The 16,359-nt window shown below is 33.4% G+C and overlaps 1 protein-coding gene across 2 annotated transcripts in view; it reads left to right on the top strand.

Moving 5' to 3' along the window:
* Positions 1-16,359, top strand: part of Wdr7 (WD repeat domain 7) — a 326,007-nt gene that overhangs the window by 148,646 nt on the left and 161,002 nt on the right. For both annotated transcript variants that reach the window (XM_027949032.2, XM_071602717.1), the window contains one exon: positions 4,909-5,022. In XM_027949032.2, coding sequence (XP_027804833.2) covers positions 4,909-5,022 — 114 coding nt within the window. The remainder of the gene's footprint in view (positions 1-4,908; positions 5,023-16,359) is intronic.

The following is a 16,359-nucleotide window of genomic DNA, read 5'->3' as shown; positions in this document are numbered from 1 at the left end:
TTAGGATTTAGTTTTTCCCCAAAGGCTCATGTATTGGGAGTTCGGTTTCTATTATGGCAGTGTTGAGAGGTAGACCTAATGGGAAGTTATTAGATTACTGGGGTGTCTTTGGAAGGAATTAACCTAGTTCTTATGGAATCCCATTTTCTTGCTCTGGTTTCCTGTTCCACCATGTGACTTTTCCTTGTGTATATTCCTGCCATTGTTACACTGTCCACCATCTGTCAAGGAGTGTTGAGAGCCACAGTTTAGTCAGAATGATGCCTGGCATTTTTGCCAGAGGGAATGGTTGAAAGGTGACCCTGCTCCAGGAATAGGGCGGCTCTGGGATTAGGGCGGATCCTGCTGCCGCCTGCTACTTTTGAGTTCTCACAATGGTGGAGGAAGTGTGTTCCCGGGAAGTGTGTGTAGAGTGCCGGTGAGAGTTCGGGAATAAAGAGTTGCTGTTTGAACCTACAAGGCTTTGTGGCGGCTCGGTTATTTTGTGCCCAGCCAGACTGCGGCAAAGGAGGTCCTCCCCAGAGTCCAGCCAATGCCAGCACCATGCCCTTGAGCCTACAGCTCTGTGAACTAAATAAATCTCTCTTTATTTTAAAATACTCATACCTAGATATTTCATTACAGTAGCAGAAAATGGACTAATAACAACTGTGAACCTTAAGTCAGGTTTCTTTCTTTCTTCCTTTTTTTGCCTATGGATGTTCAGTTGCTCCAGCCCTTATTATTAAAGAAATAATATTTCCTTCCTTAATTGCTTTGCACCTCTGTCTAAAATCAGTTGAACATACTGTGTATGTCTATTTCTGGGTTTTTGATACTGTTTCATTAACCCATGTTTTCATCCCTCTGTCAAAGCCTTTAATAACTTTATATAGTAAAGCCTTAGATTCAAGTAGACTGACTTTTTCTGTTTTATTCTTTTTCAAAACTGTTTTATTCTAGTTTCATTGTCTTTCCGTATAATTTAAGAATAATTTTATCCTTATGTCCAAAAAAAAAGAAAGTAAAGGGAGGTGGTCTTGCTGGAATTTTAACAGGAATTCCATTAAGTCTGTGTTACCAGTTTTTGGAAAGTTGACATGTTAGCTATTCTAATATTCTAATCTATGAATGTGGTGTATTTCTTCCTTTAATTTATTTAGATCTTTCTTTCATCAGTGTTTTGTACTTTGTAGTTTTGTGGTCAATATGCAAATTCTTTGTATGTTTTTTTTTAATTTACATGTAAGTATTTCAGTCTTTTAAACTTATTTTTTAAATTTAGATCTCCATTTGTTCAATACTAGCATATAGAAATAGAATTGATTTAAATTATTATTATCATTATCATCATTATTTTTGGTACCAGGGATTGAACCCAGGGTCACTCAAGCACTTTTTAATTTTTATTTTGATACAGGGTCTCACTGAGTTCCTCAGGGCTTTGCTATAAATGTTCTATCTTATATTCTGAAACCTTGCCGAACTCACTTGTTAGGTTTTTTTTTTTTTTTTTTTTTTTTTAGGATTTATCTGTGATTTTCCATATAAACAATCATTTTATCCTTAATTAGGTTTTTCAGGGAGAGAAAAACAGTTGATGAATGGACAGATAACTAGCTAAGTAGGTAGAGAGAAAGAGGAGAGGGTATTTATTAGGGGATTGGCTCATGGAATTGTGAAGACTGAGAAGTTCTACAATAGAAGAACTTCTACAGGGAAGCCAGTCTCCCAGTTCAATCCAAGTCTGAAAGCCTTTACCAGCTACCTAGGCATCTCTGAATCAAGTTACATTAACATCTAGAATTAACCATCACATAGGGGCAATTGCACTATCTTTCCAAGCTGCATGTTTTGTTTCATTTTATTGTTTTGTTGCATTGAGTGGAACTTTGGTATTCTGTTGTAGTGAGAATGGACATCTTTGCCTGTTTCCTTTGTCTTAGTTATCCATGGACACAATATCATTACTTTGTTTATTTATTTTTATGTGGTGCTGAGGATCAAACCCAGGGCCTCATACATGTGAGACAAGCACTCTGCCACTGAGCCACAACCCCAGCCTTGCCTCATTCTTATCATAGGGTGAAAGTATTCAGACTTTCACCTTGAAGTATAAAGGTTAACTGTGCATTTTTAAATATAAAGGTTAACTGTGCATTTTTAAATATGTGCTCTTTTATTAAGCTGAGGAAATTTGCCTATATTTTTGTGTTTTTAAAGTTATTTTTTTCTTCATACTTGTATGTTAAATATTATCAAATAATTGACATTATATTATATTTTTTCTTTAGTCTTGGATTATATTGACTGACTTTTGAAAATTGGACCAGATTTGCATTTCTGAAATAAGCTCCACTTGGCTATATGTACACTTCTCTTTTTATGTGTGAATTATGTTTGCTTATATTTGGTTAGAAATATTTACAGCTACATTTATGAAAGATATGGTCTGTAGGTATTTTTTTTTCCAAAAGATTTTATAGCCCTTACTTTGTTTAAGGGCTTTATAGCCTTTCTTTGTCTAAGCATCTATCAAAGAACAATTTCAGTTTAGCTTTTCATCTTTCAATCACAGATAGTTTAAGATGTATATGATTTCTCTTTAAATTCTACCCCAAAATACTAAATACTGTCAGTTAGGTACCTGCCTGGCACAAAACAGGGACTCAGTGGATAGATTGTGTTTAAATTAAATCTTGTATGATTACATGGTGTCTCATGGATACACTGTTATGTTCTGTAATACCTCCTACCCTGTCCATAAAATTTCAGTCCCCATAAGAACTTGGTGGTAAAAGGATATTGAGGTTTGACATCAGAAGACCTGAATCTCAATCCTAGTTTCTGCACTAACTATGTTGTGTTGAACGATTATTTAGCCTCTCTGACTAAATAAGATAAATGTAAATTAATTTGTAAATATCTTACAAAATAAACTCCCACTTTATTTCATTGAATATTCTGTTTTAGGAAAGTACTATTAATAGTGATTGCTACTATCCAAACTGTTCATTAATACTTTTTTCCTGTTTCTTTGATAATTTTAAAAATCATTAAGTGTTAGCAAAGAATGAGACTAAGATATTTCAAAGATTTATGCTTTGATTTTATTATATGGAAAAAGTGATCTTTGACTTTGTATTTAAACAATGCCTCTATTTAGGAATGTGGTATTTGCCTCTCTACCTTTTCTTTGTGACTGTTCTCTACTGGTAGATATCTTTAATTAAGAAATCATTACTATTTTTCTAGTTAATCTCTTTCATGTTAAAATTTAGAAATCTTAGAAACCCACCATGCTTAAATGTTTAAATCTTAGAAACCCACCAATGAAAAATGCTTCTGTAGGGAGAGGAGTAGAGTAGAGGAAGGGGCTAGCTGGGGAGGGAGAGGGGGTGGGACAGGGAAGGACTGCAGAGTAAATGACCAAACAATGCTATGTGCACCTGTGAATATATCACAGTGAATTTCACTTTTATTTGTAACTATATGATGCACTAATGGAAAGATAAATTAACGGAAGAACATTCAATAGAGTAAAGGAAGGGGACCCGGGGAGGGAGGAGACAGTACTGGGAAGTGAGATGAAGCAAATTACACTATATTCATATACTATATGCATTTATGCTTATGTCACAGCAGACCCCAGAAGAATCATGTACAACTATAATGTACTATGAAAAAATGCTTCTATAAAGTGTTTTTGTCATTTTCCATTCACCAGGGATCAATTTTTAGTAGTGGTCTTTTTATGTGGCTGGTTTGGTTTTTTAGGGGTACCTCTGACCAAGTAGTGATGCTAAAATTATGTCTTATTCTCCATATTAAATCATAGGGCTTGGCACTGCTTGGTGGTAGGGCCAGTTCTGAATCATTCATGGTGGTTAGTGACCCGGATTTTTTTCTTTCTTGATGTCTTTCTTTCTTTTCTTAGGAGAAAAGAAGCCCTTGAATGTTTACTTTGTTTGGTTTTAAAATATTTTATAAATCCTGTATGGGCCAATAATAAAGTACCTCTCAATAAAAATGGATTAGAAAGTTCAACTCCTAAAGCAGCTTAAAAAAATATTTTTAATTAATGTGGTGCTGAGGATTGAACCCAGTGCCTCACATGTGCTAGGCAAGTATTCTATCACTGAGCCACAACCCCAGTCCCTGAAGTAACTTTTAATGGTGAGATTTTTTTTTATATTCCATAACTGAGTAATACCTGTTGATAATCATGTGAGTAACAGTCATACATCCTACTATCCATTGCCAGATTAAAAATAATATGAGAGATGCAAATTGAATACAAAATATATCATCAAAAATAGAAAGAAGGACGTGAAGGGCAAAGACATTTGTGTGCACTGGCAAATTCTCAGATTTTTTATAGAATGGAATTTTTGTCTCCTGGTCTCTTTTTCTTGCCTCCTTTCAGGTGGTTTCTGTCAGTGTGATGCTATCTGACCTCATGTGTAATTCCTTCATAGAGGGAAATGTTATACTCTTTGGGGGCCTTGCATTTCAGGTCTCTCTCATCATCCTTTCTACCTAACCCCTGTCTAATGTCAAAGAGGAGCAAATGCTTTAAATTGTCCACTTTCTAGGTTATTCTGTCTTTGTTGCCTAATTATGTTTAAATCCATTAAATACTTTTGTAGCAAAAACATTGATAAAGAAATCAAGTGGACATGTAATTTACTTAAGAATCCAGTTTCTATTTCTCCTGGATCTTGGTTAAAAGTACCACCCATGTACACATATACATGTAAATGAATAGAGCACATGTGAATGTTTTGTTTATTGATTTGTGTCTCTTCCATTTGGGTAAATATATTGTATTTCTTTAAATGTATTATATTTGAGTTCAGTAAGTAAAAAGCTTTAAAAGTTTCTTTACATTTTTAAAAAATGAAACCTGGTTTTTCCTATTTGTTTTAGCTGGAGTCACAGCAGAAGCCATGCAGACTATCACCACTGCTCCAGATGCCTCAGGGTCAGAAGCCAAAGTCCAGGAGGAAGAGCATGACCTTGTGGATGACGACATCACCACTGGTAAGTGTGGGCATCTTTATCATAATTTGTTTGGAGCTAGTGCAAAATGCTTTCTAGATCATTTATATTGGGATTAAATATTCTTAAGAAAAGGATGGAAACATATTGATGGTATATTTAGTTTTGTGAAACTTTTTTTTTTTTAATCTTAGGGTGAAAATAATTGGAGTTGTTTATTTGGTTCGGGTTGCTCATTGTTGCTTTAACAGTGAATCTGCTAGCTGTGCACTTGATTCTCTGAGACTTTTAAATTGAGAAACTGGATCATTACTAATGCCTGGGAACATGTAGAGAAATATACACAACCATTAGATTATGAAAAGTTTCGCAATTATAAGGCACACTCAAGAATACTGAAGTTGTAATAACAATACATAAAATATAGGCTTCATAAGGAAACTTATAGAAACTCTTTATATTTATACAATAGAATTAAATGCTGCCCTTTAAATTTATTTACCCTATGTGGATATTGAACATTTTTATCCATATTATCTGTCATACAGCCAGTCACAAAGTAAATTTTAAGAAACTTGCACGTAAGATATATGCATATATTTGAATTACTGAATTTCTCTATTCATTTACTTCAGCTTCTTTGAATGCAGAGGATTAAAAACAGTCTGAATAAATAGTATTATTGGAATTAGGAATACTAAGCTTATTTTGGTGCAGATTAAAATTTAAAATCTATCTAAAATCTATAGCCTGTGCCACTCTTACAAGTAAGTATTGCATAAGTTGGCGATCATCTAATTTTTAATACAAGTGTTGAATAACCACCACCATGTATTAATGTATTTGTGTCCAGTAAGTAAAAAGCTTTAAAAGCTTCCATTCTTCTTCTTTTTTTTTTTTCCATTTTTTTTAACTGCGTGGTGGTGGTTATTACTTATTAATTCTTTTCAATGTATGGGTTCTTTGATGACAGATATCATACAACTTAAGTATAAATGATTTCATGAACCACCAATATTTGTGAAATCATTTAGTGTTTCCTAATTATGGGATTTGTTTTAATAGCTACTACATAAAATTCATTTGAATTTGCAGATTTTTTTAACTAAGACATTTTTTACTTCTTGTTTTCATTGTAATGTTGTTAATAACCTACTTTAAAAAGTAGTTTTTTAAGTTATTATAAAAAAAATTTTGCTTTTGCAATAGTAGGTTAACTCTATATTATGTAATAAAAGTTTAATTTTTTTTTTTTTTGAGAGAGAGAGAGATTATTTTTCAATATTCATTTTTTAGTTCTTGGCGGACACAACGTCTTTGTCTGTATGTGGTGCTGAGGATCGAACCTGGGCCGCACGCATGCCAGGCGAGCGCTCCACCGCTTGAGCCACATCCCCAGCCCAAAAGTTTAATTTTTGAGCAGTCCAGTAAGCATTACTAATCAGTACCCTGAATTTTTAAATTGTATATTACTACCAAATTTATGAGGTGACATATATAGCACATTACTGTGTTCTTATTTTATTGTTTTAAAAAATCAAGAAGCTGAAAATCACAAGCCTAGTTGAAGTTAATTAATGCTGCATATATTATAATTTTAATCTGTAAGAGATTTGGTTAAACATGTGTCAATGAATGGCTCTTGTGAGTTGATTTATTCACTTCCTTCCATGGGTACCAAAAACATCCATGTTCACTCTCCAAAGAATTTAAATGACTGAAATAGGTTTCCTTAACCTGTGTGAAAGTAGCTAGCATGCTGCGGTTGGTGGGTCGTTCGGCTTACCTTTAGATTGTGTGACTTGATTAAGCTGCGGTGTAGATTTTTGTGAAGCTTTAGAGGAATACAATATTTCTTTTTATTGACTAAAATCCTGTATAAATTGCATTATGAAAAATGTGGTAGATGTGGTGGGAAAAACCTGTCTCAAGCACAATAATCTTATTCTGGGATAGCGGGCAATGTAGAGTATGAGTGCTACAAAAGGAAAACTGGCCATTCTAGCCAGCCCCACCAAGAAATCCTATTCGTTTTTCAGTTATTTAGAAGGAATTGTTTTAATATCTCTTTGTAAAATAACTAGAAATTATATCATTACAGATATTTGCCTATATCTTGAATGAATTCTTATTTAGAAACTTTTTTAGGTTAATATGTATAGTTATATTCATTTTGTTTGTGCAATAATCTAGTACTTGATCAGATCAAAATACTAATTGAAATGTGAAATATTATCTAGTGTTTTTGCTAAAGGTAGAATAATCCTTTCTGGACTGTTTCTTTTGGCTGAGAATGAATGAGGTCTGAATGCTATCTTAGGATGCTGGCATCTGAGCTGAGCAGTCTTTGTTGGTATTTGCTGTGTAAAAGTGAAGAAGCATAGATAAAGCTGCGTTGGTGTTGCCTATGATCAATTGGAACTAATTAAATTTATTTGAAATGAAGAGTCTTAACTGGAAAAGAACAGTGGGAAAAACTAGGAGGAAAAAAATTGAGTCTTGATTGAGACAATTTAAACCTTAGCCCTGTCATTTAAAAAATATGCTGCAGCTTCTTTCTATATCTTTCTTTTTAAAGCTAATATCTATTGATCGGCTCTAAAAAGTAATGCCAGTGTACCTTGGTCAACACACTCTCAGATTTACTTAGCATTACGTCTTAAGGCTCATCAAATTCTTTTCCCAACCACATGTTTTAAATTATATATCACAGATGTTTTAGCCATTTTGGTGGATTAATACTATTTTTATATTGAAAAAATATTAAAATCTATTACACATTTTTATATTGTACACTACACATGGGAAATTAACTTTATTTTTTAATGAAATTGCTTCAGATTTTGCTAAATTCTGTATATTTAAAATCTGTTTTAACATTTTCTGTGAACAATAATATTATTATAAATATAAGATTATTTCTAGATTATTTGTATATTCAGAGTTATAAGGATATTACCCTACTCCTGTGTTTGCTTTTGTATGTCTACTTTTATATTTAGCATTATAACTTGAAATTTGAATAGATAAAATATGTAATCAATACTTGTAAATAATGTGCTCTTATTCACATTATGATATTTATAGGACACAATGATATTAATGGAGTAAATCTCAAAAAATGACATACATAGAAAATATTATGAAGTAATCATAGTCTAATTTTATAAAAGTAGACCTTTATGTGATTTAATTTCCCTTTGTATAGCTTTCTTCACTGTATAAGATGGCATTTTAATTGAGGATGAAGGGTTGGAGATATAGCTCCGTTAGTAGAGTGCTTGCCTCGCATGCACAAGGCCCTGGGTTTGATCCCCAACACCACATACACACACACACACACAAATTGAGAATGAAACAATAGTATAGTTCCTTCAAATGTTATGTTAGAATAGCCTTCCCATCATTTCAGGATAAAAATAATTTTAGAAGGATTTCATTCATAAACCTGCATGTATTCCTTTAAGAAAGTCACTGTAGTCTTCTGAGGGTTATACTTGAGTGTACTGCTTCTTGTTCAGTATTAGGAAGGACACAGACTGACCATATAACAGTGATAAAGGGTCAGGAGTCACTGACATTGTCAAAAATACAGCTTGTTCCTAGATCAGCAACTAGATAGTTGACAGATTCAACTGTTTACAACAAAAGCAGGAATAATATATGGATCTAAATGGATCTGTTGGCTGCGTTTTAATTTTTGATGCTTTTTTTTTTGTAAAATCATAATTATGTATATTTTAATTACTGATTTAAGTGAAAATATGTCTCTTTTACTGATTAATAGATGCTCAGAAAATGCATTTTGCTATGCTGTCTGTGCTACAGAACTCTTGCCTGCCTGTCTGCCCCAGTTGCTTTCTGCACATGTGTTATTTTAAATCTAATTCTTAGCAGATGTGTATTTTACTGATTTAAAGTTTATATTTCTTGGAGGATATCCTATTTAAAGGTGAATATAGTTTTTTATAAATGTGCCTTTATTTTACCTTGGCTTGTAGAATCAAAGTTTTTTTTTGTTGTTGTTGTTGTTTTGTTTTGTTTTTATAGGAAGAACCCGAAGAACCTTAGAGACTGTTTTAGTGTACTCTCTTTTTTTTATACTCAAATAAATTAATGTCACTCCTTATTAAAGAACTTACATGATTGATGCCTAGTGTCATAAAACATGTATTTGAGCTCTCAGGTAGAATGTGTGAGTAGAATGATTTAATGTGAAAAATGTGGCAGTGGTTAAAGGTAGTATTACTGTGTATGTTTTATTCTTCCTATTGTGTGGTCATCTTAGTGCCCGTACAGTCATTCAGTAAATATATTTTGAATAGTACCAGACACTGTTTAGGATACATCATGGAATAAAATAGGTATCAACACTTTTCCTCATGGATCTTATATTCTAGTTGGAGGAGGTACACAAAAATAATTAGAAGTAAATATACAGAATGTTAGGAGATGAGACATCTATGGAAAGAAGAAAAAGGAAGGATAAGAGAAATTGGATGTAATATCAATTTCCAACTTCTTCTGTATCAAGCATTTTATACCTTTTACAAAATTGCTTTGAAACAGACAGTAGCATGTTCCTAGACATGCAGATGAAGAAAAAAAACTCACAGAGGGAACTTTTATAGAAAAGATGCCACAGTTGATGGTGTCACAGGTGACCTTTATACTTGTTACCATTATACTTATTACTTTGCAGGATATCCATCTTATTTTTTTTAAATCCAAATTTTGTTATTCTAAATTTACACCAAGAAATTATCTCCGTTAGAAAAAGAATCATCATGTATTCATCCTAAATAATTTTTCTTTCTCTGTATTATTTTAAATATGGAGTAAGAAAATATAAATTAAAATATTTCTTTATTTAATGTTTAATGCTTTGCCTTAGTTGTATAGTAACAAGGATAAATACAGTACTTCTAAATATGGCATTTGAGAGTTTCTGACATGAATTTAAAAATATAGCAAATATGCTGCTATATACAACTGACACTCATTTTCTTTTCCCATATTTCTTCTTTGGGTGATTTACTTTCCTTGTTCTTTAGTTTCAAGTACAGCTAATGATTTTCAATTCTCTATTTGCAACCTAGGCTTCTCTTCTCAATACCAGATTCATATATCCTCCTTTTGTCTGAATGTCCTGTAGATACTTAAATATGAAGTTCAAAATGAGTTCATGTTCCTTCCTAAAACTCATCACCTTTCATATCTATACCTGCATTAAATACATCACTAATGGTGTCATTCATCACCCATCTTTCTAGTAATGTCCACGGTGTAGTTGATATGAGTTCTTATAAACTGTTCCTCTTAATTATCTCCCAGTGAATTTTCTCTTCTCTGTTTCCACAGAGAAGACCTAGGTCCAGACTTTTTTTTTTCTTCTTTGCATTATTGTATATTCCCCTATAACCATCTCCCTGCCTCCATTCTCTTGCCCCCGTCCAGTTCATGTCTTCTGTTTCTCTGAAAGTGTTAGTAGCCATTTCATCACACGTCGTCACCCTCATCAACTGCAGTTTTACAGTCATGCCAGTGACTACAGCAGAAAATCCAAACACCTGAGTGAGAGTCCTAGGGTCCTTCAAGGACTGCCACCCATCTCTCACATCATCAACTACTAAGCAGTACTTAGTTTTCCTGGTATAAGTACCCTGCTGTTTCATGATTCATACTCTGCATGTGCTCCTCTAGATGGTTGGTGTGTCTCAACTTTTTCACACATGGGGTGGAATTCTAAGGAGTTCCCCTCAAATCCAATTTGAGTGTCACCATCTTCATGAAACCTTTCTCTTATGAAAGATCTCCCAGTTTGTTGTATACACTCCTGCTATTGCAGAATATTGTGTAGCAATAATAATACAATGCAATATTGTTAGCCATTATCATTTCACTTACTCTGTGGGAGTGGGCATGTAATTTTTATCTCTGTCTTTCTAGCACTGGATCAATGCCCTGGTACATGGCATTTCTCAATAAATGTTTATTAACTGAATGATTGCATTAGTGAATCCATATGTTACTTGCATTTCAAATAGCACTTCTTATATATTATATTACACACACGCATACCCATAAATGAATATTCCTATATTTATATGACATATATCTCCTTAACCACCCCCCTTCTTAGTGGTGTTTATTTATTGGTACTGGGAATTAAACCTAGGGCCGCTCTACCACTGAGCTACTTACCAGCCCTTTTTATATTTTGTATTTTGAAATAGGGTCTTGTTAAGTTGCCGAGGCTGGCCTTGAACTTGAACTTGAACTCAGCCTCCTAAGTCCCTGGTGTTACTGTCATGCGCCATTGTGCCCAGCCTTAATGGTCATTTAATGGCTCAGAAAGTGTTTGTGACATATTAGTAACAGAATGCAGCCTTATTTCCAGATAATCTGTGTTTCAGTGTCATAAAGGTGAGAATTGGAACAAATCTAAGAACAGAATAGTGCTACTGAACTAGTCATTGCTGATTTTCACTTTAATGTGTATCTTTTTTGCTTGGAAACATTGTGTTTTCAAAATGAGAAAAAAATAGGAAAAAATACCTGGAATGAATTTAAAAGAGAATATATAGGAAAAACACCTGAAATAATTGTGTTCTCTGGCTGAAATCCTGACATGCGGGTGGTAGGTGGGATGTGTGCTGTGTTGTACAAAAGATTCCTCTGGGCTTGGGGTGGCCACTGCAGGAGAAGCAAGGTGATTTGTATAGAGGAAGAGGTGGGGAAGTGCTTTGTTCTAAGAAAAGATGCAGTTTTTCCATGAAGCCTGAAATTTAAACACACAACACTGAAGAGGAGAATGTGGGATTACACTGTGTTCCTGTGAGTGGTTGTAATCAGTTATGTAGCACTAAGGAAACTTCGCTTTTTATTGTCCACTGAAAACTATAAGTTACACGCCCATATTTCACGTGTTCAAACCTATTTGTTTAAAGGCCTGACCTGGGGAATCCTGCCTGAGAAAAAGTGCAAAAGACAGAAAGAAGAGCAAGGACCAAAGGTGGCTATTAAATACCATTTAAACATTCAATTTCTCTTTAAACAAATATTTAGACTTTTATAAGCAAGGAATTTACTTAATATTGATGTATTTTGACTAAAAAGTATTTGTGTATTTAAACAAATTAAATGTCATAAAGTATCAGAGTGCTTTAACAAATTATGTTAATCAATTGTTGGCCTTAGCACCATGTCTTTCTTAGTAATATTTTCCAGTAGGAGCTCTTTTATTTTTTTAAATATGTATATATAGGTTGTTAGCATGCAATACTTTTGGAAAGGGTTTGGAAAACAAATAATAATTAAGACAGTTTTAGCAAACTCATGTAAAAGAACTCACTTTTAAATTAAGGACTTAATAGCCATGGCAAAGACTCACTAGTGTGAATTGATTACATAGTGTGTGTCAGACTCTGCACAACAACTCCCGTGATAAGCCCTCATCATCACTGCCATTTTACAATAGGGAAGATTGAAGAACAATGTCCAGTCCACAGACAGGAAATGGTGAAGTCTGGGTTTAAACCTAGATAGCTTGCCTCTAGATCTTATGCTTTTAAGTAATTTGTTTGAAACCAGATCATTTAAAAATTCTCACAGAGAAAAAAGAAACAGATATAGTCATTATGTCATATCATTTTCTTTTTGATATAGAAACAATTCTATTTTAATTTTAATCCAGTTTACATAGTACATGAAGTATTTTAAATGTGGGGAAAAGATTTCCAGTTTCTTAATAGGTTAACATAGATATTCAGTATATGAAAATAATTATATATATATATATATATATATATATATATATATATATATATATATATATAGTTTAGCTAAATTAGAATTTCTGTTTTATGTTTGTTTAAAACCACACACATAAATGCACCAACACACACACACACACAGTGGTGAGTTTAGAGAATTAAGGTTTGATTTCCACACTTAATATTATATCTTATTCTTGCTAAATTTAGGGGAAAAAAAAAAACCCAGAAATTTGTACTTGGATAAAAAGCTTTTCCTGTGAGTGAATAACCTTCAGGATGAACTTAAAGTTTGGTCTTTGTAAGCTGTATGGTAAAACCTCACAGATAAGAATAAATTGCATTAGATGTGGCACACTATTATGTATCTGTATATTACATGAATTGCCATTATAATTGATATCAAACCCATATGACCAAAAGTTGTAATTCACAAAAGTAATGACAACAATGTCTCATAATTCACAGACTTTATGTCATACCTGGGAATGATTACTTTTACTGTGCAAACAATGTTAAAGAGGAAAATCAGGTTTTAAAATGGATGTTGGGCTTTGAAGAGTCCTTCTTCCCAATACTTTATAGTTGCTTTAAATACATGAAAAGATCATCAAAAGTACTAGCGTCTTTGAATTTCCCCCATGATTTCTTGGATGAAAATCAGTTGTCAAGCACAAATACTTTTAATTTGAAATTTTTAATCACAAATGAAAGGTAATATTTGATATTTGAAGTGTAGATAATCATGAACCTGAATGTATTTTTTTTTTTCTCATACAATGTTCTAGAAGGAGGAGACCTACTCACTGATAGGGTGATAATTAGTGAAAATCTTTCTCATCTTTTGTTATTTTTGCAACTATATATCCTAAATAAAAATGATTGAATTAAATAAAATAATTCTAATTTAAAAGGATTGAAGGAATCTGAACCAGGATTCAGGAAATCTGTTTTCTTTTTAAAATATATTTTTAATGTGGCATCACTTAAAAGAAGTATAAAAAGTATTCCATTTTATTCAACACCAATGTTAATAAGCAGCTTATATCTTCTTTCAGCATACTCTATGGAGAATATAATAAAAGAAGCCTCTAGTTGATATGTTGATAATTTAGACGTAGGCTGGGTAGTCACACATGTCTGCACACATGCACATGTGATGTGCATGGGCATGTAGACGACTTCACATAGATCAGAGCACTGGGACCTAGTGAGGGGTGGGAGTTAGGTAAGAGGTCAGCCTGCATTTGTGGAAAGATATAGGAAAAGCTTCCGTGCTAAAGCTTGTTGGTTCATTGACTTAAAACAAATTCTGTGTGAAGGGAGTGAGGAGACTGACCTTGCTAGAGCTGACAGAAGGACTGTGTCATCAATGGATGAGGGTCTACTATCAGCTCATCTTGTTGGATTGGGAAACTAATCTTACATCCTACACTTTATTTTAAAGCAGGTTTATCATTAAACAGAAAGAGAAAGCATGTGGAATGTTGATGGAATGTATTAGCTAAGGCCTGATGTGCTTAATTCTACTTCTTTGGTTAATTTTGATCACCTCCTAGATATGGAGCCTTTAGAGAGAGTGAGATCTCCCTCTATGCCTTCTCTTTGTCCTCAAACATTTTATGTGATACTTTCTAGACCCCTTTGTCCTCCATTTAAACCTACCTCATTTGGTCAGTGATATTCCTTAGAACTTGGCATCCAGAACCAACCATGCTACCACTAGCTGACCAGTATGGAACTCTTGCTTTCCTTTTTCTTGATACTGTAATTCTAAATTTAAATTAATTTTCTTTATTGAGATGTTCAGTGTGTTAAATAGACATTAGATCCCAAAGGATTACTAGGACAAACAAAATGAACATGAAATATATTACTAACAATTATTTTCTTTGCAAATTATGTTGGTAATCCATTGGGTTAAATGAAAATATATTAAAATTTATTTATCTATTTGTTTTAAAAAAAAGAAGTAAAGGAGAACAAGGTAACATTTTCTATGTCTTGACTGCAGTACTATATATCCATATCTATGTTGTCATTTTTTTTATTTGTGTTGTCAAAATTCATATAATTAGAAAGCAAATTGTACCATATATAAATTATATCTCAACAAACATGACTTTAAAAATAAATCTAGTTCATGAAGTGTTTTAACAGTATTGGGCACATACTAATCACCTGATAAATAATGGCTATTCTTATGGTTCATTAAAACAATCAGCATCAGGCTGTTTCATAGTTGGGAAGGGAGGGGGAGCATGGGGAGGAATAGACAAATTCTAGAGAGGGGAAAGGAGTGAGAGGGTAAGGGAGGGGGCATGGGGTTAGAAATGATTGTGGAATGAGATGGACATCATTATCCAAAGTACATGTATAAAGACCCGAATGGTGTGAATATACTTTATATATAACCAGAGACATGAAAAATTGTGCTCTATATGTGTAATATGAATTGTAATGCATTCCGCTGTCATATATAACAAATTAGAACAAAAAAAAAGAGAAGGCATTCCATTTCAGTTGCCTAAGCTATCAGTTTTTACATGAAGTATGTTACTTCAAGTCTTCCCATTTAGGAGTAGGACTTGATATTTGTCCTTTTTGATTTGTATCTTGGTTTTAGCTCATCATCAAGTCTAGGAGTCTTTTTTCTTCTAACCTCTATATTAGCTATTCCTGCCACCTTTATGTCCTCTGTAAATAGTGTACAAGCTTTTCATGTTGTCCATGTTAACTAGTGAATTGCTGACCAGCCCCCCGCCCTGGGTTAGGGAGCTACTCCACCTAGTCATCAATCCTGATATCAGTCTCTAGGTATGATTTTAAAATTCAATCCAAACGTTCCCTTTGCAGTGTTCCCACCTCAATTTTAACCAACTTGCTTACAATAATTTTCCAAGAGATTTCTTCAAATGCTTCACTGAAATCAGAATACATTGCATTTATGGACATCTATAGGTTGAAGATAGTGGGTTTTACATTTGTGGGTTTGTGCCTAAACAACATACACATAAAAAGTTTTTTTAACCATTTTTTAAATGCTTTGAGTTACAGTGGAAATATATAATTTTCAAATTAGTAGCCAATAACATTAGTCATCCTAAGGATTTTGGGGTCACTTGGAGAGTTATTGCCTGGATTGTCATCTGATAGAGCAGATGGAAGTACCTGCTCCTGGTATCTGGATATTATGCATATCTCCACAGTATATAAAATCCAGTGTTGCTGCTGCATCTGCTCTGATTTTCATGGCAAATACTTATCAATGGTATATTTATAAGAATATATAAATCTTTGTTTAAAACTTACTCCTTGAGTTACTATGTTTTTAAAGTTGACAAAAAGCCTATGTAAAAAAAAGTAGCCATAGGACCATTTATGTCCCAGGCATGGATACTTTAGAAGCAGAAGCAGGAGAATCATCAAGTTCAAGGGCAGCCTGAGGACTTCATTGAGACTGTCTCAAAATAGAAAGTAAAAACGAAAAGAGTTGGGGATGTACCTTAGTGGTAGAGCACTGGGTTCAGTCCCTAGCAAAGCACACACACACACACATATTATTCATACATTATATTATTTTTAAATATCATGCTAGGAAAAC

This window comes from Marmota flaviventris, chromosome 16, assembly GCF_047511675.1.
Source record: "Marmota flaviventris isolate mMarFla1 chromosome 16, mMarFla1.hap1, whole genome shotgun sequence".
Classification (NCBI taxonomy): Eukaryota; Metazoa; Chordata; class Mammalia; order Rodentia; family Sciuridae; genus Marmota; species Marmota flaviventris.
The sequence above is the reverse complement of the archived record's forward strand: the minus strand, read 5'-3'. Positions and strand labels throughout refer to the sequence as shown.